The 24,132-nt window shown below is 44.5% G+C and overlaps 1 protein-coding gene across 7 annotated transcripts in view; it reads right to left on the bottom strand.

Annotated features, from left to right (window-relative positions):
• Window positions 1–2,879: 2,879 nt before the first annotated feature.
• The window catches only part of LOC117408319 (SUN domain-containing ossification factor), a 29,664-nt gene continuing 8,411 nt past the window's right edge, over window positions 2,880–24,132 (bottom strand). The window contains exons 2-24 of one of the 7 annotated variants that reach the window (XM_059031400.1): window positions 23,422–23,530; window positions 22,942–23,061; window positions 22,304–22,590; window positions 21,268–21,408; window positions 20,888–21,032; window positions 19,430–19,553; window positions 18,005–18,129; window positions 17,812–17,879; window positions 16,696–16,803; window positions 16,339–16,444; window positions 15,253–15,273; window positions 15,014–15,069; window positions 13,953–14,044; window positions 13,621–13,686; window positions 13,006–13,083; window positions 12,041–12,116; window positions 10,257–11,513; window positions 10,008–10,095; window positions 9,612–9,716; window positions 9,084–9,238; window positions 8,886–8,977; window positions 6,553–6,611; window positions 2,880–6,127 (exon numbers count right to left, since the gene is read on the bottom strand). In XM_059031400.1, the coding sequence (XP_058887383.1) occupies window positions 5,693–6,127; window positions 6,553–6,611; window positions 8,886–8,977; window positions 9,084–9,238; window positions 9,612–9,716; window positions 10,008–10,095; window positions 10,257–11,513; window positions 12,041–12,116; window positions 13,006–13,083; window positions 13,621–13,686; window positions 13,953–14,044; window positions 15,014–15,069; window positions 15,253–15,273; window positions 16,339–16,444; window positions 16,696–16,803; window positions 17,812–17,879; window positions 18,005–18,129; window positions 19,430–19,553; window positions 20,888–21,032; window positions 21,268–21,408; window positions 22,304–22,590; window positions 22,942–23,061; window positions 23,422–23,530 (3,913 nt within the window). In that variant the 3' untranslated portion in view covers window positions 2,880–5,692. Of the gene's footprint in view, window positions 6,128–6,552; window positions 6,612–8,214; window positions 8,467–8,885; window positions 8,978–9,083; window positions 9,239–9,611; window positions 9,717–10,007; window positions 10,096–10,256; window positions 11,514–12,040; window positions 12,117–13,005; window positions 13,084–13,620; window positions 13,687–13,952; window positions 14,045–15,013; window positions 15,070–15,252; window positions 15,274–16,338; window positions 16,445–16,695; window positions 16,804–17,811; window positions 17,880–18,004; window positions 18,130–19,429; window positions 19,554–20,887; window positions 21,033–21,267; window positions 21,409–22,303; window positions 22,591–22,941; window positions 23,062–23,421; window positions 23,531–24,132 lie in introns of those variants that run through there. The other 6 variants (XM_059031401.1, XM_059031402.1, XR_009329622.1 and 3 more) reach the window with 6 other exon arrangements.

Below are 24,132 nucleotides of genomic sequence, written 5' to 3'. Positions count from 1 at the left end.
TTTTCTGTACAGTTTGAATATTATAAACAACTTTTGTCAAATTGAGACTAAGGACCAAGTTGACATGTTATGGTTATCAATGCTACATACGTTACATAGATATGAAAATAAATAATGAAGATAAAAACTTACCAAGCCTCTCTTATCTTCTTCCTATCAGCAGTGAGGTAGGCAGGACCCCAACATTGTAGCTGTCTTTTTAAATTCCTTACTTAAATTGGCGAAATCCATAAACTGACCAAGTTGACATTTTTGCGTGACATGATATTTTCAGAATTAAAATGCATTTATTTCTAATTTGACATTTATTTTTATGTTTTGATTATTTGTTATTTAAAAAGATACAATTGTTTATTATCAGGGAGGCTCAATTGCTTTACAACTTGCAGAAATATTTTTGTTGGTGAGATTTTGAAATTTTGGGACTTTAGCTTGGGACACTATTTTAACCATCTTACTGACTTAAGTGTAAATTTCTATAAATTACAATTGTATATTCTTTCACAAAATATTATGGATAATTTGTAGTAAATTGATCCTACTTTAAAATATAAACATTTAATTAAATGTCAATTTAGGATGTAATTGAAAAAAAAAAAAAAAAAACTTAAATGCTGAGGACAGCAGAAGCCCCGATTTTCTGAAATCACTGAGCTCTAGAAAAAGTGTCAACAGGGAAAATTTAAAAGTAATAATGAAAAAGATTTTTCTAGCAGGAACGAATTGGAAGCACTGGGGTCATCATCATTATCGCATGATTTCATCAGTTGAGTAATTGTGGCAAGCTGTTTCACACAAAGACTGACACAGCCGTCAGTTACAGGAACTGTTCCAGGTGGTGAGGAATACAAAGAGCGACAGGGTATTCTGTGGAAATGATCAGTTACTCAAGACCTGATTTGTGTTCCCTCGTTTACACTGCTCACTTCAGAGAGCATTAGAGATGCAGCTGAACAGTGTAGATTAGTCCGCCTCTCTCAATGTTATTTCATCTGCACAGTGTAATCCTAGACAGGGAACTGCTGGAAGGACACTTTACTGTTACTATACAGAAAAATAAAGAACGTTACAAAATTCACAAGTTACATTTACTGAGCTTTTGCTCCGATTGTAAAATAGTTAAAAGTATGCACTTTAATGTACAGTATGTATTCTTTAAGGGCTTGTGTAAAATTAATATGAATCCAATGTACAGATATACTTGCACATTCACCTCTGACTAAAGATACAAATAGTTTCCAACTTCACTGGTCTACATAGCAGTTCTCATAAATGACTTGCTAGAAAATGAACCACAGTAATTTCTACAATATTGCTACGCTGTGGTTTGCTATAATGCACAAGTCTATTGTGATTCATAACCACTGCACAATAACTGAGGCTTTCCGCAGTTCTTACCAGGGCAGAGCACTGCCGTGAGTGGAGAGCTCATGATGACACACTGCAGCGGGAAATGGAAACACAGAAACCCTTTCACACAGCTGGAAAGAGGAGCACGGTTATGAAGAACAGACCAAGCTAAACCTTACCGGCAACAGAAAAGTAACCCGCTAACTTTAAAGAGTTCATACAGTGTGGCAATTCTCCTGCTCCTTCTTCTAAAAGCTGAGAAACAAGCTGTAAAATTGAATACAAAATAAAACCAACAACTTTAAAAGTTTCTTTGCCTGCAGCGTTCTTTTGCAGGAACAGACGCAGCTGCAGTAACAAGCTGCAACACATTGAAAATAAACCCAGAAATCGAGTTTCAATTGAGCAAAGAACACAAATGGGAGCCGAGTGAGTGCGGTCAGGACATGCTTTCTTCATGCACAGTAATAAATGCATGGAAGAGTTTACTGAGTGAAGGGAAGCCACTACTCTGAAAGCAATCCGACTCTGCCCTTGAGCAAATAGTGCTAGAAAAATAGGAACAAGGCAGAAAGGTACAGCACGCAGGGATGGGTTTGGTATTTGCGAGGGCAGGTACGCCCCTCCTCAGTGTAAAGGGTACAGGTACAGCACGCAGGGATGGGTTTGGTATTTGCGAGGGCAGGTACGACCCTCCTCAGTGTAAAGGGTACAGGTACAGCACGCAGGGATGGGTTTGGTATTTGCGAGGGCAGGTACGCCCCTCCTCAGTGTAAAGGGTACAGGTACAGCACGCAGGGATGGGTTTGGTATTTGCGAGGGCAGGTACGCCCCTCCTCAGTGTAAAGGGTACAGGTACAGCACGCAGGGATGGGTTTGGTATTTGCGAGGGCAGGTACGACCCTCCTCAGTGTAAAGGGTACAGGTACAGCATACAGGGATGGGTTTGGTATTTGCGAGGGCAGGTACGCCCCTCCTCAGTGTAAAGGGTACAGGTACAGCACGCAGGGATGGGTTTGGTATTTGCGAGGGCAGGTACGACCCTCCTCAGTGTAAAGGGTAAACAGGCAGGAATAGACTCCACTTTGTAAGTCTTGTATCTCACCGTATCACAGTAAATGAATGCATCAGTTTGCCTTCCTTCTGCCTGTATTGCTTGAAGCCGCTCTGAAATGAAGAGCATTTGAGTATTTCAGTGTTTCCACTCCATGCAGTGCAGAGGAGTTATTCTAGCATCGCATTGTGGGCAGTTACTAACCACACAGAGGAACAATATTGCAGAAAAAGATGCAAATTGTTTCATCTGTCCACAACAGAGCTATGAATCATAACACAACACTTACTTTCAAATCCTATTTCTATTTCAATCCTTGTTATGACAAGCTGCTGTCATAGAATATCTTGCCAATCCAGAAAGGCTGACCCAATCTGCGTCAAGTACTACAGCAGTAGAGAAACTCTGAACTACCCACGGTGAACTCGCATGGAGAAGAAGAAAAAAAGAAATAAAAGAAGTCAACAAATTCACCTCGTAGACAATGAAGTGTTCAGTTTTATTTAGAAATTCACAGTTTAACAGCACTACATCTCTGTAGTTCCATTTCACTCCTGTTCCACAATACTGTGCAGCAAAACCTCAGACAACAGAAACAAACTGGCCTGGAGAGAAAGACCCCCCCCCATCCCATCAGACTGAGGCTCAAGACAAAACCTGGCAAAGCAGTAAGTCACTTTACATACAAGGTATAGCAGAAAACAGAAAGGCATCACAAGTTACAAAAGTGCACTGAACAAGAACTTAAACTTAACAAGCGCATAATCTTTTATATTCTCTACACGAAACAAACCCATCAACTCCCACAGCCGCTTCAGCACATTCAATTTATAAAACATTCAGGACTGCACAGCACACACCCTCTCTGTCGCACACACACACACACCCTCTCTCTGCGTCACACACACACACCCTCTCTGTGCGTCACACACACACACACACCCCCTCTCTCTGCGTCACACACACACCCCCTCTCTCTGCGTCACACACACACCCCCTCTCTCTGCGTCACACACACACACCCTCTCTCTGCGTCACACACACACACCCTCTCTCTGCGTCACACACACACACACCCTCTCTCTGCGTCACACACACACACACCCTCTCTCTGCGTCACACACACACACACCCTCTCTCTGCGTCACACACACACACACCCTCTCTCTGCGTCACACACACACACACCCTCTCTCTGCGTCACACACACACACCCTCTCTCTGCGGCACACACACACACACCCTCTCTCTGCGGCACACACACACACACCCTCTCTGCGTCACACACACACACACCCACCCTCTCTCTGCGTCACACACACCCACCCTCTCTCTGCGTCACACACACCCACCCTCTCTCTGCGTCACACACACTTACTCCAGCTTACTGTGTTCACAATGTATTTTCCGAGTCTAACCCCGCAGGGTGTAGATGTACCGTACTGAAATAAAAAGCTCACTTGTCTCTGCTTGGTTCATTAGCTGGAATACCAGTCGATACTCCTTGTATTGTAAACCCACTCTGAATGGCCTCTTAAGCCCCAATTTTAGAAAGAGGGAACAAAGATCAAATAAATAAATAAATACAAATAAAAGTCTGGTAACACTGCTGCCCGTGGAGCCCTGTCTGTAGCGCCGTCCAGCCTGCAGCAGTGCTGCGCGTGGAGCCCTGTCTGTAGGGCCGGCCAGCCTGCAGCAGTGCTGCGCGTGGAGCCCTGTCTGTAGTGCTGTGTGATTCAGCTGTCCAGATGTCGTTCACAGCTCCTCTCCAGATTTAAACTCTCCCCTGCTCAGGGAGTGACCCCTGATTAGAAACTAGGGCAGCCTTTGGGGGAAAACTTACAATTGAACCTTCTTGTACTTCGGGGCAGTTCTTTACAAACATCGCTGATCAGGAGCCCCAGACTGAACCGCAATAGCTCTGCTGTCTCTCAGGCTCTCCCAGGGAGACACCCATCACTGAGCAGTGACAGGTGAACCCCTGCATTTACGGTTTCAAACTGATTCACACAGCACCGACTCCAGGACAACACAATGCAAGGGGAACAAGCCTCCCTTTAGAAACCTTGCCACTCATTAAATGTAGGGGTGTATATTATCTGTTTAAAAGTACTTTAACACATAAATAAATAAATAGATTAGCAGCAGAGGGATACTCTGTGGCTCCCAGCAGCAGGCTCTACCACACAGCTTCAACATGATGACTGGGACTGTAGGTGTCCTGAAAGAGCAGCTGGAAAAACTAGTCCACAGGACGTGCACACGTCACAAATAAAACACGTTCCCCACCAAATCACAAAATACATTTCAGCTCATGAATTTCCAACAGTCATTTCTGACTGCAGTTTGGTCTTCAGTAATTATTGCAACAGGTTTAAGTAACCCCTCAGACTTCGAAACTAGCACTGGCTTGGGGAGGAAACTAGGTACAAAGGGAAGAAGTACCAGCTGACAATATTACTGAAACACTGACATGGATTCCAGTTAAAAAAAAAAAACAACTCACGAACCTGGCTGTAATCCAGATGAATTGCAATGAATTCAGTCAATCCTTCGGTGTGCGGGCTGCTTTAGATACCTGGGGATTTCCACATGCAGCGACAGCCACCTGGTCCCACAGCTGACTGTGCTGTGTAGTGTTATACCATTCAAACCAAACAAATTCAAAACACTGAACAAAAACAGTAAACTGAACAAGAACTACGAAAAGCAAATTGCTTGGACTGCTGCAGCACAACACTGTGTCACAGCTAGCCACATCTGATATCCTAGCAGCACTGCAAACAGGAGGGCTCCGGAACACACCCTGGAGCACACAAACTGCCTTCCCTCCTTCAGTAAAACCAGGGAGATGATGGAACGCTACCCGCGGAGCTCGACAGTGAAAGCCGCTAGTCTGGTATAAAAACTCTTCTAGCATAAACTGCTAACCCCTAAATGTACATGTTTTGCTCTCTGTACAAGAAAGGTTTTTTGTTTCTAAATAGACAAAAGGCACATAAACAAGGAAAGGTGTGAGAACAAGGGAACGAACTCTGAGAGAAGGGGGGTGGGGGGAGTGGGGGGGTTGGGTTGGGGGGGTTCCCACTAACAAACAGGGTTCCACTCCCTGCCCCCCACTCCCAGTAAACACTGGGTGCACCTCCCAAGAGTCTGAATTCAACGTAAACACAGGCAGGAACAGCGTCTCTGTGTTTCCACCCCCAGCCACTTCTGCATGAACAGATCAGTGGGGAGTAAAGCATGGCCCTGCCCCATGGGGAGGAGGAGTGTTTGTTTAGACGGGTCTCAGACATGCCCCGACACGGCTGTGACCCCGAACGTCCCCACGCTCATCTCCTTGTTTCCCTTCATGAAGTCCTGCATGCTGGGCACGGACCCTGTTTTAGTCTGTATCAGCCCTGCCATGTACTTCCCCGGGTCCATCTTGGAGCGCCGGCGCTTGAAGGCTCTCTTCTCGGTCTTGGTCTTGGGTGGCGGCTGGTCGTTGCAGAGGCGAGTGCAGGAGGAGATGCCGCAGAAGTAGGACTCTTCGGAGTGCGAGGAGCCCTCGGAGCTGCCCTCGGAGGGGGGGCCCTTGTAGGAGGATGTACACACCTCCCCTGACGGCAGGAAGGCGCTGTGGCTCTGCAGAGGGCCGTTGCTCTTCACTCCTCCGTTAGCTACTGGCGGTGCGGGGACGGAGGGCTTCAGAGTATCCACCTTCATTTTGCAACGTTTTTTCTACATAAACAAAACAAGCAAAGAAAAAAGGGTGAGGCAGACTGGAAGGTTACAAAAAAAAGTAAATTATAGAAACAAAATATTTAAAAAGCAGCTTTAACCACTTCATTGCTATGCTGACACAGGATGGTTATTTATAAACTGTGCAACAAATATCACACAAATTCTTCTTAGCATTGTGCAATTAAATGCTGTTTGCTATTCCGCAGGTTATAGTGCCACCTTGTGGCGCTAATCCATCAATAAAAATCCCCCAGCAAGGATTATACAGTGCCCCCACCCTCCTTCAGCAGTGAAGTGGTTAATCTCAATGCTTGCTGAGTAGAATGTTACAGCGCTATTTTCGGACTGAATAATTAGCACATTGCTGATATGGAATGTGTCCAGTGTGTTAACAAACACCAGTAGTTAAAGTGACACTGTACCTTTTTATTTTCTGGTGAAAACCTTAGAGGTTCTACAATGTACAAGTCATCAGGACCTACTAAAAAGGGAGAGAGGGATGGAGGTTAAATGATGGTATGGGTAACACAAGAACAGATTGAAGCATGAGCTACGCTATGCACTTGCAAGTAGTAATCCGTGATGGACAGCAGGAGCCTCTGCATCCATGGATTCATTTAAACTGATCATTTTTACTTGTCATTTAAAAGAAGAATTGTTTTCTTAAGACGAAGGTCCTAAATGTGTGCCTGTCCACAGAACAACAAATGCCTCAGAAAATAACTTTATTTTCAAAGAAATGGATTTGGATTATCTGCACTTTATAGAACAGAAATATACACAGATTTGCCAATTGTTGCATTGAAGAAAGGGGCTTGTTACCAGGACATTCCCGGTTCAAATCCCAGCTCAGCCACTGACTCACTGTGTGTGACCCTGAGAAAGTCACTTAACCTCCTTGTGCGCCGTCCTTCAGATGACACGTGAAAACCAAGGTCCTATTGGAAGTGACTGCAGCAGCGTTATGCATAGTTCACCCCTAGTCTCTGTAAGTCGCTTTGGATAAATTCATTGTTAATAATACTATTGTTAAAGGGGGTGTATTCATCTCCAAGTGAAAGGAGTCAGAGACGGTTATTTCAAAGAGTGAAATCGGTACGGCATTAGAAGCTAGGACTGTTAGTGGATCCACAGATGGTTATTTCAAAGAGTGAAATCGGTACGGCATTGGAAGCTAGGACTGTTTGTGGATCCACAGACGGTTATTTCAAAGAGTGAAATCGGTACGGCATTAGAAGCTAGGACTGTTAGTGGATCCACAGATGGTTATTTCAAAGAGTGAAATCGGTACGGCATTGGAAGCTAGGACTGTTTGTGGATCCACAAACGGCCCAGCAGGGAGCACTGCGCGCAATCTGAAATCTTTTCAATCCAACAGAAAACTTGCCAAGGATCTGGTCTGTGGCACTACTGTATGAACTTATTTGTGGATAAAGCATGGGAAAGTTTAATTACTGTATAGCCTTATGTTTTGAAACAGACACTAGTAAAGTTTAGTTTATTGTGTATTCAAGCTATTCAAACGTAGTGGTCCAACATTACTAATAAATGAGTCAGTCATTCAGGACCTACTCCGATTTTGGTAGAATACTAGTAATTTGTATGCATGTATTTTCAAACTGGCCCCTGTAGCTAATCAGTTTATAGAATGTGCCAAGAAGGTGTACAGCAGATTATCTGTCAAGTCATGGAAGCAATTACAATTTGCTTCAACGCTCTCCGTTGTTCACTCAGTTTAGCAATAACTACTGCACTACCACTGCTCCACCTCCCTTAGCGGCTGTAAACATGTTACTACTTGCAAATGGAATTAAAATGTTCCAGCAATGGGCATCTTAAGCTTTGCATGTCCAATACTTTAAAAAAGAAAACACACACAGCAGTGGGGGCTGGCTGCCATGGAGAATGTCTGGCAAACAGAGGCAACAATGGGAAAAAAGGAAATGTTTCATGTTTCATGCCATTTTTAATGAAGAAGTTTATCAGCATTGTTACAGTGGCTACAGGTTCAGGTTTTTTCAGGTTTGCACTGAAGCTACTTCAGCCCTGGCGGAGAGTCTTAGGAACACCTGGAAGATACTCACAGCTACTCTAGCACTGCTGGGCCAGACACAGACAATGGCAGAGTGGTAGAGCATGTGAAAAAGCAGGGCTAAACGCTGCCTAGATTGTGGTTATTCTAGTTTAAAACTCTGCTTTGAGCAGGCTGCACTCCGTCTCCTCCCGAGTGATCTCTGGGCCAGCCGAGGGCACACTCCACTCTCCTGATCTACCGCACTGCTCCACGGCTCCCTGCTCTGGGGGAGACAAGCCCCTTCCTCGAGATCTAACAAGGGCTGGAAAGAGTGAGAGCACACTGCATTAGAGTCCCTGTATCTCGCTGCCTACCTACCTACTCCAAGCTCCCACTCTTCTGCAAGAGGCGACACTTAAGGGCCCTTCATTTTATTTATTTTTTCTTGCGTCTCTAATCAAATGCATAATTTTTGTTTTCATGGGTTCCTGCAACTCATGATCCAGCAAATCTACAACTGCTGTCTTTTCTTGAGTCTTTTCATGGAACTGCAATGAACACAGCAAACACACATACAGTTAAGACACCTGGCTCTGGTACATACCAGAGGGTGGCTGGGTAAATCGGCTTTGTTCAACACCCAGGTCCTCCATCAACCGCAGTGAAAACAAAGACCTTTAAATGTTGCCCACAAAGCGGATTACAAGGGAGAATCCAACTACGTGGCTACACTGCATTTACCTTCTGAAGCAGGTAACTGGAATGACTTGGAACGAACAAGGGGGCAAGATATCCTCCTCTTGAGGCTCATGTCATCGTATGAAGAAAAGCACCTGGCAAAAAACACAGCAAGTTTAGTCTTTCCAGGCTCCTATTAAGCCACTTCCATGGCTTGGTTCAAAATGACGAGCAGCCCTGCAGACTGGTGAGCTGCAATACCTCTTGGGGCTGGGGTAGTGGTTGCTCTTGGGGACTGGTAAAGAGAAGACCTCCTGTGCCGGGGAGCTGCTCCCACAGCGCTGGACACACAGCAGCAGGCCCAGGCACACACACAGCACCAGCGCGATGACAAGGTAGCTTTGACGATCCGAGACCTGCACACAGGGACAGGGTTGAGAAAACACTGCACAGCATCACAAACACCAGGAGGAAGGACCAGGTGTGGGACCCAATGGGGTGGCATAAAACAACTTACCAGCACAACAGTAAAAGCTTTTTAATCAAATGGCTGGAGAGTGCATTTTGAAGACAAGACTGTATCTGCGTCACAAAGTCACATACAGCACTAGAACACAAACAGTACCTGGCTGACAAGACAATGCTGGTGCCCTTCAACTCCCTTATTAAATTCAGTTAAATAGTTTTACACAGACAGAATTAAGATTAAACCCCAAATAAACAAAACCAACAAGTGCCTGCGCTATAAATGAACACAGTGAATGAGCAGGGAGCTGTGCTGGGCAGTACCTCTCTCTGGAGCTGCCCCACCGTGACAGACAGGTTCAGGACGAGCTGAGTCATGTTTTTCAGCTGGCTCTGCAGCGACTGGATAGATTCTGTTTGCCGCTGGTCCTAAGGGACATGCAAAGGAAGGTGGTTTTACTGTGTACAGCTGGATATTCTGGTTTAACAGCAGGCAAAAAAAATAAAATAATCTGGCGTCATGCTGACTAAATGCATAAAAGACATCTCATTTTGTTTAATTTACTTCAGAAGTAATTTCACATGTAAGCAGTCTGTTGCATGTGTTAACTGCATCCAGCTAACCAAGAGAAGGACCTAGAGTTACATCTCCTTTACTTGGGGGACCTGGAAAAACACAGCCAAGCATTCACAGAAATGTTAAGCGGCTAAAACAGTAACCTGCTCCTCTGCTATCCTGGAGGTGTTCTGGAGTTTGATTACGGTCTTGTTGAAAGCCCTCTGCATTTCTTCCATTTGCTTCCGATACCTTCCAATGAAAAGAAAAGGCACGGTGAGTAAACACACGTTTCAACAGGAATAAAATTCAATGGGTTCATGGATAATTTATTCAAAATGATCAGTGCTGCCACAACAGACAGCAAGACAGTGGAGACAGAGTGTGGTACAGAGCGCCAGACAGACACTCGCCTCTGGCTGAGCTCCTCCAGGTAGCGGCTGCTCAGGGACATGTTCATCTCCAGAGCCTTGATGCGGTTGTTGAGCCTCATGAAGACAGACTCCTTCTGGTTGGAGCCGTGCACCTGGTTGCCGTTGGTGTACCCCAGATCAGTGGAGTTCTGCAGCTCAGCGTAGAAGTCAGTGGCGGTCCTTTGGAGCTGGCCATTGGAGGAGGGGACTGTGAGGAGGATGTCCTCAGGGGACTGCTTGTCTCCTTTCACTTCCAGCATAACGGGGGGTTCAGGAGGCTCCACCGAGACAGACGGCTCTTCTGGGGTCCCTTTGCCAACCACAGCCTCTGTATTCACAGCAGAGGCCCCGAGCTCCATTGGGGGCACTGTTTCTGTGGGGTTAGTGAGGGTCTGGGGGGTGTCCGTGTGCTCTCCGAGGGTGGGACTGGGCTTCTCCTCGCTGGGGGGTTCAGCTTCAGAGCTCGGGGCTGGCTCCTCTGCAGTGCTGCTGACTGCGATTTTCTTCCCAGTCTCAGCCTGTGGTTCAGGGGTGTTTTCGAGGTGCAGTGGGGTCTGTTCAAGCAGGTCTACAGTGCAGGAGTCTGGTATCTCCTCTGTAGGGGTTACCTTCACGTGGGGGATATCAGAGATGATACCCTGAGGCAGAGAGGAGAACTGGCTGGGTTCCAGATCAACGGGCTCTGCAGTCTGCTCCACTGTGGTCTCCGAGTGCCGAACGTCCTGTTGCTGGGAGACTGTAGGGGTAGTTTTAATGTCCCGCTCGACGAGGATGGATTGGAATTCGCTAGGCGGTGGCAGCTCCTCTTTAGCAGGCTCCTGTGTCTCGCTGTGCTCAGGGATGACCAGCAGGGTCTCTTGCTGCTGCTCAGGAATGGGCAGTGGGGTCTCTTGGTGCTTCGTGGAGGAGCCCGGCTCCAGCTCCTGCTGGCCTGCGGCTCCACATCGCTGCCGCTGAATAGCCACGGCGACGGTGCACCGCTGGAGCACGTACTCCGAGAAGCTGGCCACACAGGAGAAGTTGGTGGTCTCCCCACAGTATGTGAGGCTGTCCAGCTGGTAGAAGCCCTGCCTGTCTGCAGCCCCCTCCTCCTCCTCTTCCTCCTCTTCCTCTCCCTCCAGGAGAGTGACTGTAGACTGGCTGGGTTCCTCCTCCTCCTCCTGCACCAGCTGCACGATCAGGCTCTCCTCCTGGGGGGCCAGTGTGGGCACTGCCTCCTCCTCAGTGTCTTCACTGGAAACCGGGGGGCTCTCCAGCCTGGGAAACAAACACATGAGGGGCAAGAATCACATTACTAGAGCTTTTTACAAGACAAGGCTAACAGCACAAGCATCGCAAGAAGAAAATATAATCCATCCTCCTAGAAATAAGAACCACCATATACAAACAAAAGGACTGCAAGCCTAGATTATGAACAATGGAAGCTCTGGAGGAAATCCTTTTATAACTTTGTAAGATACACTTATTTAACACTGCAGTATGAATAAATATATTCTTGCCTGCAGGGCTTTGAGTGCAGAATAACCTGTTGGAATACACTGCATGCACTGTTTTCCAGTGTATTAATGTACACAGCTATGCAAATGATGGGAGGGTTTTAATGCATTCAAATTAGAAAGAAATGCACAGTACATAAAAGGGGAGCATATGCAAATCTGAACTGTATGGGGGTGATCTGGGTAGTGCCAAGACCATTCAAAAGTCTTCCGTTGTTTTAGAGACGCCTCACACACACACACACACACACACACACACACACACACACACACACACACACGACTTACACTGGAGGAGAGATGGGAATAGGCTGGGATGCCTCAGATGTTCCTGTCATATTCAAGGCTTCACCAGATAGGTTTCCTTGAATAAAAATATTATGCTTTCACATTCATCTAGTTTTGTTTGTGCACAGTGCAAAGAAATTCAGTGGATATTGCAAATACATTTACAGTATACAGAGAATAGGTTCTTGGTGCATTACACAAGATGATAACTGGACCCATTTATCACCATACAAAACATCATTATGATCCGGAACAGATCTAGACAAATTTCAACCCTACTGAGATTGGCGACCGGTTTCAATATTTCTTATTGGAGGCCTGCATTGACCGAGTGCATCACACATTTAAAGCAACACACCACTATTTCCGTGGTTATGAAATGGGAATCAGTCTCCATGTAGTTAATCTAACCTCTTTTCAACAAAAGCACTTCTACAAGGAGGAGTTGGAGCATTAAATTGCTTACAGCAAGTTTTTAAGCTGCTGTTCTGGTGCCAAACCGCACAGCGCTTGAAATCTGAAGGCTTGACGTTTGCACAGCCTTTGCCTTAATAAAGGGGGGTTTCAGAGGTTCCAGGAGTGACGTAAACAGGGCTCATAACTGAAACGTTTGTGTCAGCTTCACTGAGGAGAAGAAGCAAGATGCAGTATTTGCAGGTTCAAATGAAAAGCACTTTGATAAAACATGCAAGACTTCAATGCCATGGCCATGATCCATCTACCCAATTAGGAGACCCCTGAGTCTGGGAAAAGTGTGTGGAGAACATGAAACTGGGAACAGATTTTGTACTTTGAAACACACACTGTGTGTGTACAAAACAAAGAGGTAATCTGAAGAGTTTGACAAACATTTTAAATACCGTATACTGTACTACAAAAAGTGAATAACTCGATGTAAACATACTGATAGTCTGTGATGCACACAAAGTTTCATTTACTTTTTTTTTTTTTTTTAAATGCAATACCTTCTCTCTGAGCTGCCTCCAATTCCGATTTTGCCCCCAGCATATTGGCAGCTATGTTTACCATATTCAAGATAGCATCTGCAATGCAAACACAGAGAGAGATGAATAGTTTCCTTCATAAGCAGCACATGCTACAAGAACAAGAAGGCCAGTCTACTCGACTCTCTACAGGAAATCTATCAACCAAAAGTGCTGGCAAGCGGAGCCACTATTCAGTACAGAAGGGTTTTTTATAGTGGGATGCATGTTTTTGAAAAGCAGTATTACTCCTCTGTTTATAAGTGAATGAGAAAATAAAGTGAACAGTTTGTACTGAACCCCTGTCCTGAGGGAGCAATGTGGCTACATACTTCTCTGTGAGACGACAATTCCACTAGAACAAGCCTGGTACACATTGTGTAGAATCAACCTGGCCAAATGTGTTGGGATAGAGCAGTGGTTACTGCGAGGAGGAGAGAAACAAGCACAAAAACGCAATCCAGCCCACAGTTTAGCAAAACGCCACACTGCCTCCCAGTCACACCACTTCACATTCTTCAGGTTTCATCTCAAATCCACCCAGTCTTCGTCATGTTTTACACCTTTCCAGAGATCCTCCACACTGAATTTACTCACTTGTGGCGGAGCCAAGCAGGTCCTTGGAAGATTTGTCTTCCTGTGGCACATAGCCTGGAGGGTAATCTATAAAATACAATACAAATTTAATACTTGGAAATCATGCTTACATAAAACATTGCTGGCATGGAGTTCAACTGGCCAAGGTTGAAGCTGCCAGCTGTGCTCCTGAAGCTGCCAGCTGTGCATGAGAGGTGTGTAGTGGTGTTGACCAGAATGCAATACAAATGACTTGATATTGTCTGAGTGACAACACCTGAGCTTCCAGAAACCTGCCTGAAATGTTTCTTTAAAAGATCCACAGCCTGGAACTGGAGGGAATGCATCCTTACCATAATCTTCATCCAGATATTCCATCCGCTCGGACGGGTACTGCAACTCTGCGATCTCTTCATACTCCTCCACCATGCTGGTCCCAAACACCCTGCCAGAAGACAAGCAGCAGTTATTTTGAAGTCACATTGCACTCTATACTAAATATTCATGACTTGGTGTTCGTTGAATTCAAGGACGTTAGAACTGGATCATTCAAGCGGGACAGTGTTTTCTTTTTTCTTGTGTAATAAAGATGGGTGAAGATAGTTCAGTATAGAATAGTATGGCATGTTTCTTTTGAAACCTTTAAACCCAGTAAACTTTCAGTCGTGGGAGAAGATGATCTCCAGCTGCAAAACTGGCTAGAAGTGCCTTCACTGTCCCACGATACAGTAACCCATTTCATTTCCTTTGGGACAGATTTCTAAATGAGATACTAAATCTCTACAGGCCTATCCCAGTAAACACAAAAATAAATGCATAAATTAATTAATCAAATCAAAGGAAGGTCTCATAGCCAGGAACAAAACAAAGATTCTACTAATAGAGGAACTGGGCCTTAAGGAAAATCAAAAACTGGAAACCCAGAACTGCACACTCTTGCTAACAGAGTATATGAAATGTCGTGGAGCAGCAGGGAATGGGGGGATGAAATGAGAGGGAGTGTAGATCAGCAATCATCGATTTCTGACTGCTAAAGCTTTGCTTATGTAACTGCAGAACTTCTAAATGCTGAAGAATTAAGAACCATATTAATGCACTAGAGATCTATTCAATGTATCTAAATGGTGGCAGATTTGAATGCCATCATTTCAATCATTAGAATAGAATGCTCCGTGGCATTGACAGATTGTTACTGACTGAAAAAATTTGCATGCACTCGTTTGAACTGCATAACCATGGTACACAAAGAGCACTGTTATAATGAAATAAACGGCCAGTTTTCAGATTGGTCACAGTTTCTATCAATTTAACAGTTTGGGTGATTAAACTTGTTTTGAGGTTTTTGATCTGTGCTGCACATTATTACTCCTTACCCCATTCTTCAGTTATCCCGATGACCATTACACTGACTTACCGAATGAGGCTAAGTGGACAGAAGTGTTCAGATCCAAAATGGGAGAGCAGTTCCACCTAAAGACGACAAGCCCATTCAAACAACAGTGCGATCCTGGCAGGAAATGTATTCCTATATTTCTTTAAAATTGCACCATGCTTCTGGTTAAGTACAGCATAATGCACATTTTGCAAAGCTTTGAATTATTTTAAATTGCCCTCAGGGTGCAGTCAAAGCTTCTAATAGAGAGGAATGCTAACCTTTATGTACTTGATGAACATCTGACGCAAGAGAAGAGAGAAGAAAACAAGAGTCAGTTAAAAAAAGACTGGATTCATGCCACAAGCAAGTCAAGCAACATTTCTACTAGTACTGCAATCTACAAGCAACATTCTACAAGACGGCGAACGGAACTGAAGAGTATTCAGGTAGCATGTACACTTGCTGTACAGACAGCAGCCTATAGCTATGCACTACGGAGAATTCAGCTGGGACAGTACGGTTAATGTCTTGGTTATATTAATGTGGACACAATAAAGACAGATTGTTCTGATTGTTCAATGCAGCATTAAAAATGGAGACAACATCATCCAAGAAACCCAAGCCGGCTGGGAATTGCAAGAGTTTCATAAACAGTGAGGAAATCAAGACATCAGCATTGTTTTCTGTCTTTGTAACCGACTGCTTTGAAAAAGTGGTTATCCCAGATCAGATAGTTGTTTTAAAACTGGGAGGTGGCTTGGGATCGCAATGGCTACTGAACAAACAGTTACCTAAACTACAGGTGGAAAGAATGAGGGAAACAGCTATTAAAGTGACTACACAATGAGATGCTAACTCAGAGACACTGGAAATATGTAGTTGTATCAAAAGCAATGCATAGAATCTTCCATCCTGACTACAGGCAGAAGTACTGCTAGCGTATTCAGTAGTTATTATGACTGTGCATTTGGTGTAGGATTACCTCTTGGCATTAACTACCACGTAGTATAAATGCACCCTACAGCTGACACAGTGCAGGCTGTCCAGTGAGAATAACTCAAGGGTAAAGGATTCACAATGGGGTTCAGTTCCTGCCAGGCCAATCAAGACAGAACTGAACTTGTACACTATTAATGGGCAGTATAATAATTGCTGTGCAAATTGTTTGGAGACTTGGAGATGGGAGAAATAAAGCCACGGGTGAAAAAGAAATATGAGACAGAAAATAAAAAATGAAGTGAAGGTTTAACCAAAAATCCTCAACCATGCCCAAACGGTTTCTGAAATGCATTCATGGCACAGTCTACCCAAACAACAAAGCAATTAGAAAGGAAAGCAGAGTCAGTAGGCAGCTTGGAGATTACCTTGACATATTTAGCATAGAGCTGCTCATCCAGTGGAAAAGTCTGCACTGTTCTCTCATCTCGGCCGTGGAAAGTACCCAGTTTAACCCATTTATTGGTTGGGTACCTTAAAGGAAAACGATGAAAATAAAATGTAGTGCAGAATAAACCAACTACATGGGGGATGGGAGGTCTACACAATGAAAATGTGACATTCAGTGGATGTGACTAGATCACGTCTTTCTTTATATTAAGCAACATATTCTGGATATATATTTACACAGAAGACATCGTGCTTTACCCTGCACTTGCGCAGGAATGTAAACAGCATCTCCCAGATCACTGCAGCATGGCTGTCTGGCTCAGGGTAATACTAACCGGTCACTGATGGAGACGAGGAAGTCCTTTGGAGTGGATGAAAACAGCTCGAAGTTTGCGATGTCCAGCTGCTTCACTTGAATCGGCTCACAGAGTTCAATTACAAACCTGAAAGTTGAGGAAATGCACACACTGAACTGAAAATGACAACTTCATAAAAATAGAACTGCTCATGCAAATTGAGAGAGCAGAGTCAGCCTGGGTCTGCACAGTCCCACCACCCATCTGTATTCAGAGTCAGCCTGGGTCTGCACAGTGCCACCACCCATCTGTATTCAGAGTCAGCCTGGGTCTGCACAGTTCCACCACCCATCTGTATTCAGAGTCAGCCTGGGTCTGCACAGTCCCACCACCCATCTGTATTGAGAGTCAGCCTGGGTCTGCACAATCCCACCCATCTGTATTCAGAGTCAGCCTGGGTCTGCACAGTGCCACCACCCATCTGTATTCAGAGTCAGCCTGGGTCTGCACAGTGCCACCACCCATCTGTATTCAGAATCAGCCTGGGTCTGCACAGTCCCACCACCCATCTGTATTCAGAGTCAGCCTGGGTCTGCACAGTCCCACCACCCATCTGTATTCAGAGTCAGCCTGGGTCTGCACAGTCCCACCACCCATCTGTATTCAGAGTCAGCCTGGGTCTGCACAGTCCCACCACCCATCTGTATTCGAGTCAGCCTGGGTCTGCACAGTCCCACCCATTTGAGTCCTCACACAAGCTCTTGGGCTTCACTTGTTTACAAAGTACACCAAGGGGACTTAATTTGAACACACATGGAGAACACACATCCCTGGAAGTACTTCCTGTGAAGGACCTCCTGGTCTTAAATCTACACAACAGACTCTCATTCAGAAAGCATTAGCTACCTTAGGGAGACGATAAAAAACATTCCCGAGAAGTGAAACAAATATAAAAATGGTTTATTTGCTGGGAGATAGAACACAGGGAGACCCCAAAAATAAAAAAGGAGAAACGCAGAATAAAACACAAGTGGTTTTCCAATGAAAAAGCTTAAAAACTAGTATTGCAAAACATTTATCAAAGGCAAGGCAGGTTAAAATCTCGTGAGTACCATCCATTATTTGACCGATTGATTGTTTGATTGTACAACTTACCATATCTTAGTGCTGCAGGGGTTTAACATATACAGGTCCATGTTTTCCATCAATATAGCTGAAGTGCTCTAAGAAGAAACATGGAGAGGAAACAAATGAAGTGCATTTGGAGAGGGAATAGCAAGCCACACACACACGCACACAGCACTGGAGAAATGGCCCCTGCTTCGCTGGGCAATATGGAGAGCCCTACCTTTGCTTCTGTGTTGGCTGCTAGGATTTTGGCCCCACACTCCACAGAGGCGTAGTTATTGAAGTTCTTCTGTACTTTCTTTACAATGTGTGGGCTCCCATTGGAGGAGGGGTGCATGGACTGACCTGTGGACAAGATTTAGCATTTTTTCATTTACAGTTTTAGGACTTTCAGTTCCAAGTTATAGATTTTTACATGAATAAACAAACAGCAGAAAGCAACACCACTCAGGGTCCAATTCAATTTGTTTTTAGGAAACTAGAAATACATGCAAAGAACAGAACAAATTTGACTTGCACATCATGCATATGGATGTGATTTTGTCATGGTACAAATATGTAAAAATAATCACATTAAAAATAGACAATTTCACGGAATGGTCACGGCTACAAAGATTTGAACTAAAATATTATATATATATATATATATTTATTCATGTAATACACTGTAATATTTTAGTATCTGTGCAAAGTTTAATGTATTTAACATATATTTCCTTTTAAAAAACAACCAAAACAGGAATATGCTTACCTTTTAATTTTAACATGCATACCTTGTCTAATGTAAGAATTATTTTTTTTTAAATAAATGTTCTGGTTGTAAATTGAGAATTGCACAATACCCTTTTTGTTATTGTCTATTTAAACAGAGCTGTGGCTTTGGTATTACAGGATGTACAGTAAAAGACTAGAAGGCTCGTTCTCATTTACACTGTGCACAACTGGAAACTGTCCTCCCGTTAGGCTTTGCCTTAGCAAGTGTATGCAGAGGTATATACATTCTACACAAAAGGCTTCGGTTTGTTTGAAGTTTGTTTCTCATTAAAGCTGCCCCCTCTCCACTTTCATGAAATTCTTTGGGATATTGCTCTGCCAATTGCTTAGAACTTAATTTCGCCACTTTTTGTATAGTTCTGTGTAAGTATTCACTTTTATTTGACGTTTGCTAACCACTTTAACTTTGCACTGAAACCAATTCAAAAGACTAATTTCCCCTTTCCTATTTTCAAACTGAGTGGAAACAAATGTCAATTCACGAGTTCCATGACAAAATCACATCCCCAATCACACACAACTAATTGAAATAAAATGTGGTCCACATTCGCTGTTAGTTGCTTGATTTTAGTTTCCTAAATTGCTTTTTCTCAGCTAAAAAACCTAATTAAGTTGGGCCCTTAGATTATTTTAGATATCGCCATATGATTATTTATCCACTAAAAAATATAATAAAAACCTCCTTAAGAATGCTTAGTGTGGAAAAATACTATAATGTATGACTTGTGAAAGAGCCATCATCTTCCTGTTCTAACAGCAGAGCAGTGTTATGTAATTCAGTGCTGCACTGTGCATGCTCCAGTTCCTCTCGACACACAATTCTGAGAGACCAAACCCCACTATCTTGAGGGACCCAAGTGCCAGGGCTTACTCTTTTCCTTTTCCACCTCCAGAACTTTCTTCTTCCACTCGTCAAACGTGGGAATATCCTCTGGGTCTTTGCTGGGCTGGACAGCAGTGGGGTCTATCTCGCCAACTTTACGAGGGTCCACGTTCTGGATAGTCAGGGAGAACAATACAAAGAAATACATAAATGAATAAATAAATGGAGTGTGGTCACACACTGACAGTGCAGTGATACACCGATACAGCAGCATGGCTCAAGAGGCTCAAAATCAACACCTGCTTTATCCGATGTGTTCTAAAAAGATTACCTTTAAAAAGAGGTGAAAAGTCCAAAGCCCTGCTTATGTGATAGCACACCGACTGAACATTGTAAAATACAATGCACATGAGCGGAGTCCTTGGATTGCCCTGGATGGCTGAAGGACATCCAGCGTGTACCACACCGACTCCAAGCAAGTCCTTCAGGTATTAGGTTGGGTGTCCTAATAAAGTGGCCAGGAAGTATTGTGCATTCAGTGAAAGCTGCTGCTCTGTCCTGACAGGAGTACCTCACAGAAATGAGCTTCCTAGTTGAACAGTCCTGAATAAATCATTTCTCCGAGACCCGCAGGACAGCAGTGGCATGCTAAATGAACACTAACTGAATTGGACTTTTTTTTAATTTAGGTTGTTGCCAATTATTTATTTATTTATTTTTTTCTCCCAATTTGGAATGGACAATTATTTTTAGGCTCAGCTCACCTCTATCACCCCTGCGTTGACTCGGGAGGGCGAAAATGAACACACAGTGTCCTCCGAAGCGTGTGTCGTCAGCCGACCGCTTTTTTCACACTGTGGACTCACCATGCAGCCACCCAAGAGCTACAGCGTCGGAGGACAACACAGCTCTCGGGCAGCTTACAGGCAAGCCCGCAGGTGCCCGGCCAGACCACAAAGGTCGCTGGTGCGCGGTGAGCCGAGGACACCCTGGCCGACCTAACCCTCCCTCCCCCCGGGCGACGCTCTGCCAATTGTGCGCCGCCCTCTGGGAGCTCCCGTCCTCGGTTGGCTGTGGAATAGCCTGGAATCAAACCACTGACGTCCAGGCTATACAGCGCATCCTGCACTCCACGCGGAGTGCCTTTACCGGAGGCGCCACTCGGGAGCCCTTATGAATTGGACATTTGTGAGAAGATTTCTGGAAGCAGCACCTTCCAGAAATCTGAGCTACTACAGCACCAAGATGAAAGACAAAGACAGAAACTCTGGTTATGCATTCAGTAGCACATGAACAGAAATGCAATACATACAGAAGAGAGAAAACAAAACGTTCACTGCAGTTCAAAAACCTACATTTTCAACACCCTATTTACAGTGTTAAAGTACTTCTAAATGTAAAGAAACATGGACTGATGGTTAATAACAGCACAAGAATGTTTTTGTGAGAGTGCGGTGTCGAAGTTTTGCACAGAACAAACCCTTTTCAGAGTTTAAACTGGCTTACCTTGATTTCGTGAGAAGTGTTAGAGCTGTGGTCCCTGCTCGTCTCCTTGCCCACTCTCGTGAGTTTCGGGTCCAGGTCTGTCTTGGTCCCCCTTTCCCTGGCAGGAGGGCTGGAGATGTTCTCCACAAGCTCTTCCGAGAGGCTGCTTACAACACAACAGAAAGTGGAGGGAAAGCATAATCCTCTAAGTGGGCTGATTTTAAAAAAAGCACACATGATGCACGAAATAATCCTGCTGTCAAGCTAACATTTTCTCTTTAGCGACGACGACAGGGAGAGAGAAGCAAGGTGTGCAGAGCTTTATTCAGCGGAGCGGAGAAAATGATACCTTCTATTGGAATGTGGCTCAGCGTGGTCGAGAGGCCGGCTTCAGTACTCACCTGGTGGGTAGCCTGCCAAAGGAGGGGGGCTCGCTATGAGGGGCCGCCACAGGGGTCCCTCCAGCCTCACAGTCAGCAGCTGACTGCTCAGCTTCATTAGAGCTGCCTACAAGGGTATCGGCACTGGAATTCTCTATTGCACTGAGGGAAAGAAATAACACGCCGTTTACCGGGTTGTCCTTTTAGGCGGAGAAGGAATGGAAGAAAAAGCGCCTTTCTGCAGCAACAAATGTCACTATTGAAGTACATGACGTTCAGGAGCCAGTCACTGATTTAACTTCACAGCTGCAGAAAAGAGTTCATTTACTGCCCGATGATTACATGATTAGTTAGCGTCCAAACAGACTACTTCAGAATCTTCTTTCTTGCTGGGTTTCTGTTTCATAACACGCAAGCTGCCATTTTTTACGCTGCAGTGCCTTGCATTGATTAAAAAAATAAAAAAATAAAAAAAGCTTCATCAGGAAAGCCATCAGACTCTCGTTTTGATCACTCTTCATCATTCAGTGGACTGAATACACAGCTGTATTCCAGCATATGATGGATGTAGAGGACTTTAAAGAATAGGTGTAGCAGTTCATACAGGAAAGCAGTCTCAAGCTGTTGACCTGGGTGACCCCACATCTGGTAAAGAGAGTCCAAGAAGAGCTCAGCTTGGAGGCTCTCCATATTTTGACATGCAGCTCAATTAACAGTCGACATCTTTGAAGGTTAATGCTTTCAAAAGAATCTTAAAATGATGCAGCATGTATGTTTACACCAGTTACTGTAGGGCTGAAGGAGTCATCAGAATCATTATGCCACACTGCCTCCCAGTCCCTTGACTCTAACCACCATGCCACACTGCCTCCCAGTCCCTCGACTCTAGCCACTAGGTTGCAGTGCCTCTCAGTTAGGGCACAATGCCTCCTTGGCTTGGCTAGGATTGGCTAGGCTTGCCCTCCCCCTCCCCTGCCCCTGCCACTGCCCCACAGCAAACATTTGGGTATTCTTTTTTTTTTAATGCCATTGAATAAAGCAGTGTGTGAATCCTCACCTTGGCTGAGTAACAGGAGGGATCTCCGAGGTAGGTGTGCTGGAAATGTTATCAGTTGTAGAGGAAGCACTAGAAGTAGCTTCATACAGACTGGCTGTAGGTTCTGGCTCTGGCTCAGTCACAGATTCAGATAAAGAAGCATGCTCTGCCTCAGTCACAGATTCAGATAAAGAAGCATGCTCTGCCTCAGTCACAGATCCAGATAAAGAAGCAGGCTCTGCCTCAGTCACAGATTCAGATAAAGAAGCAGGCTCTGGCTCTGGTTGTGGCTCATCTGCTTTCACATTCTGCAGGCAAAGTTAAAAAATAAGTTTGTAAGACATGTCAAACTAAGGATTCCCCCGTTTCATACAGACACTCAACCTAGTAGAAGACCTGTGAGAAGAGGCGGGATTGCTGCAGATACAGGCTCCCCCTCGCTGTGCGAGTGAATGGCTGCTCAAGGGCTTCACCAGCCAGGCTCTGCACCAAGCAACACTCACCTTGAGCCAGCCGACGCACCTGCGAGTCTGCAGGATCCCAATTAAGAGTAAACTGTCATTAGACTTGTAATTAGCTGTAACTTCATAGATTTTTAAAAACAGAAATCTGGCTAGTTCTATACTCTGTTTGAAAAAATGAATAGAAATATGCTTTACCTGCTCCTGCCCTTCATCTTTTGTGCAGTCTTCTGCTAAAGTGTGTATTTGCAAAGATTGTTCTGCTCTCAATCCAACGTCATAGGATGACTGGATCTCTGTGGACCCATCATCTGCACCCTGTTGGGATTTAACATTGTTAGACAAACCTGCTGATCTCAGAGAGTCGGGAGAGTGAGCAAGCCAGCCCGACAAGTCTTGGCAGCACTAAAGCACTACCTCTACTCTGAACAGGCAGTCGAAACCTTATTATATTTTACTCCACTTATCCAGGCTCTCCCTCAGTAAAAGCATCACATGCAGTACTGTTAATCCATTTCATGTTGTAGCTCAGGATATGTAAAATCGGTAAGCATCTTGGCAGGAACTGTAGGGCTAACATACCTAAACTCTGCCCCCTTCCCTTTGCATACTGTATAATCACTACAGAGATCTTGTGATCTGTTAGCAGTAGGAGATGGTGGACAGTGGTTGTGTTACCTTTGAGTCAATGTTCTCCTCATGTTTTGCCTGGGGTCCGCTATCCTGTGCAAACTGTGCTGAGGCTGTAGAGCCCTCTTCCGAACAACACACATGTCGACTGGTGTACCTGGGGAGCAGAAACAAGCTACCTGTCAGAAAGCACTCGTGAAAATCTGTGAAGACCCTGCCCTCTGGCATTCCAATGTTGGGGTCTACGGCATCATACAGAAAACAGAGCCCAAAGAAAAAAAACAAAAAACACACAGATCTGTTTAGTCAGCTACCCAGTGACCTCCCAGCAAACGTGAAGCACCAGATAATAATCTGGAAATATAAAATGTCCACAAATTTAAAACATAAATTTAATGGTAACTGTCAGTTTTGCCTTGTGCAGCTGTCAGGATTGGTCACTGAGATTGTGAATGGCCACGCAGGACCTACTAGGGCAAGTAATATACTCTGTGGAATATGATTTTTGTTTGTGACTTTGAAAATAAATAAATAAAAGAGCTAAACCCTCATTATTACCAAATTCTACACCGTTACCAAATAGCACAGGTATATTATTAAAACTATAAAGAAATCTAAACACAAAATTACAGTAAGGATGAACAAAGCTCTTATCTTAGCAGAGGGTTTAAAGTCTAAGTGAGCTGGAAGTCATTTGTTGCTTCAGCAGCCTTTCTGCACAATGTCATGGAATATTGAATGGAGGTTTAATAGGCACTC

Source organism: Acipenser ruthenus, chromosome 10 (genome assembly GCF_902713425.1).
Source record: "Acipenser ruthenus chromosome 10, fAciRut3.2 maternal haplotype, whole genome shotgun sequence".
NCBI classification, from domain to species: Eukaryota; Metazoa; Chordata; class Actinopteri; order Acipenseriformes; family Acipenseridae; genus Acipenser; species Acipenser ruthenus.
Note: the sequence above shows the minus strand (reverse complement) of the source record. Positions and strands in the feature narration are given on the sequence as shown.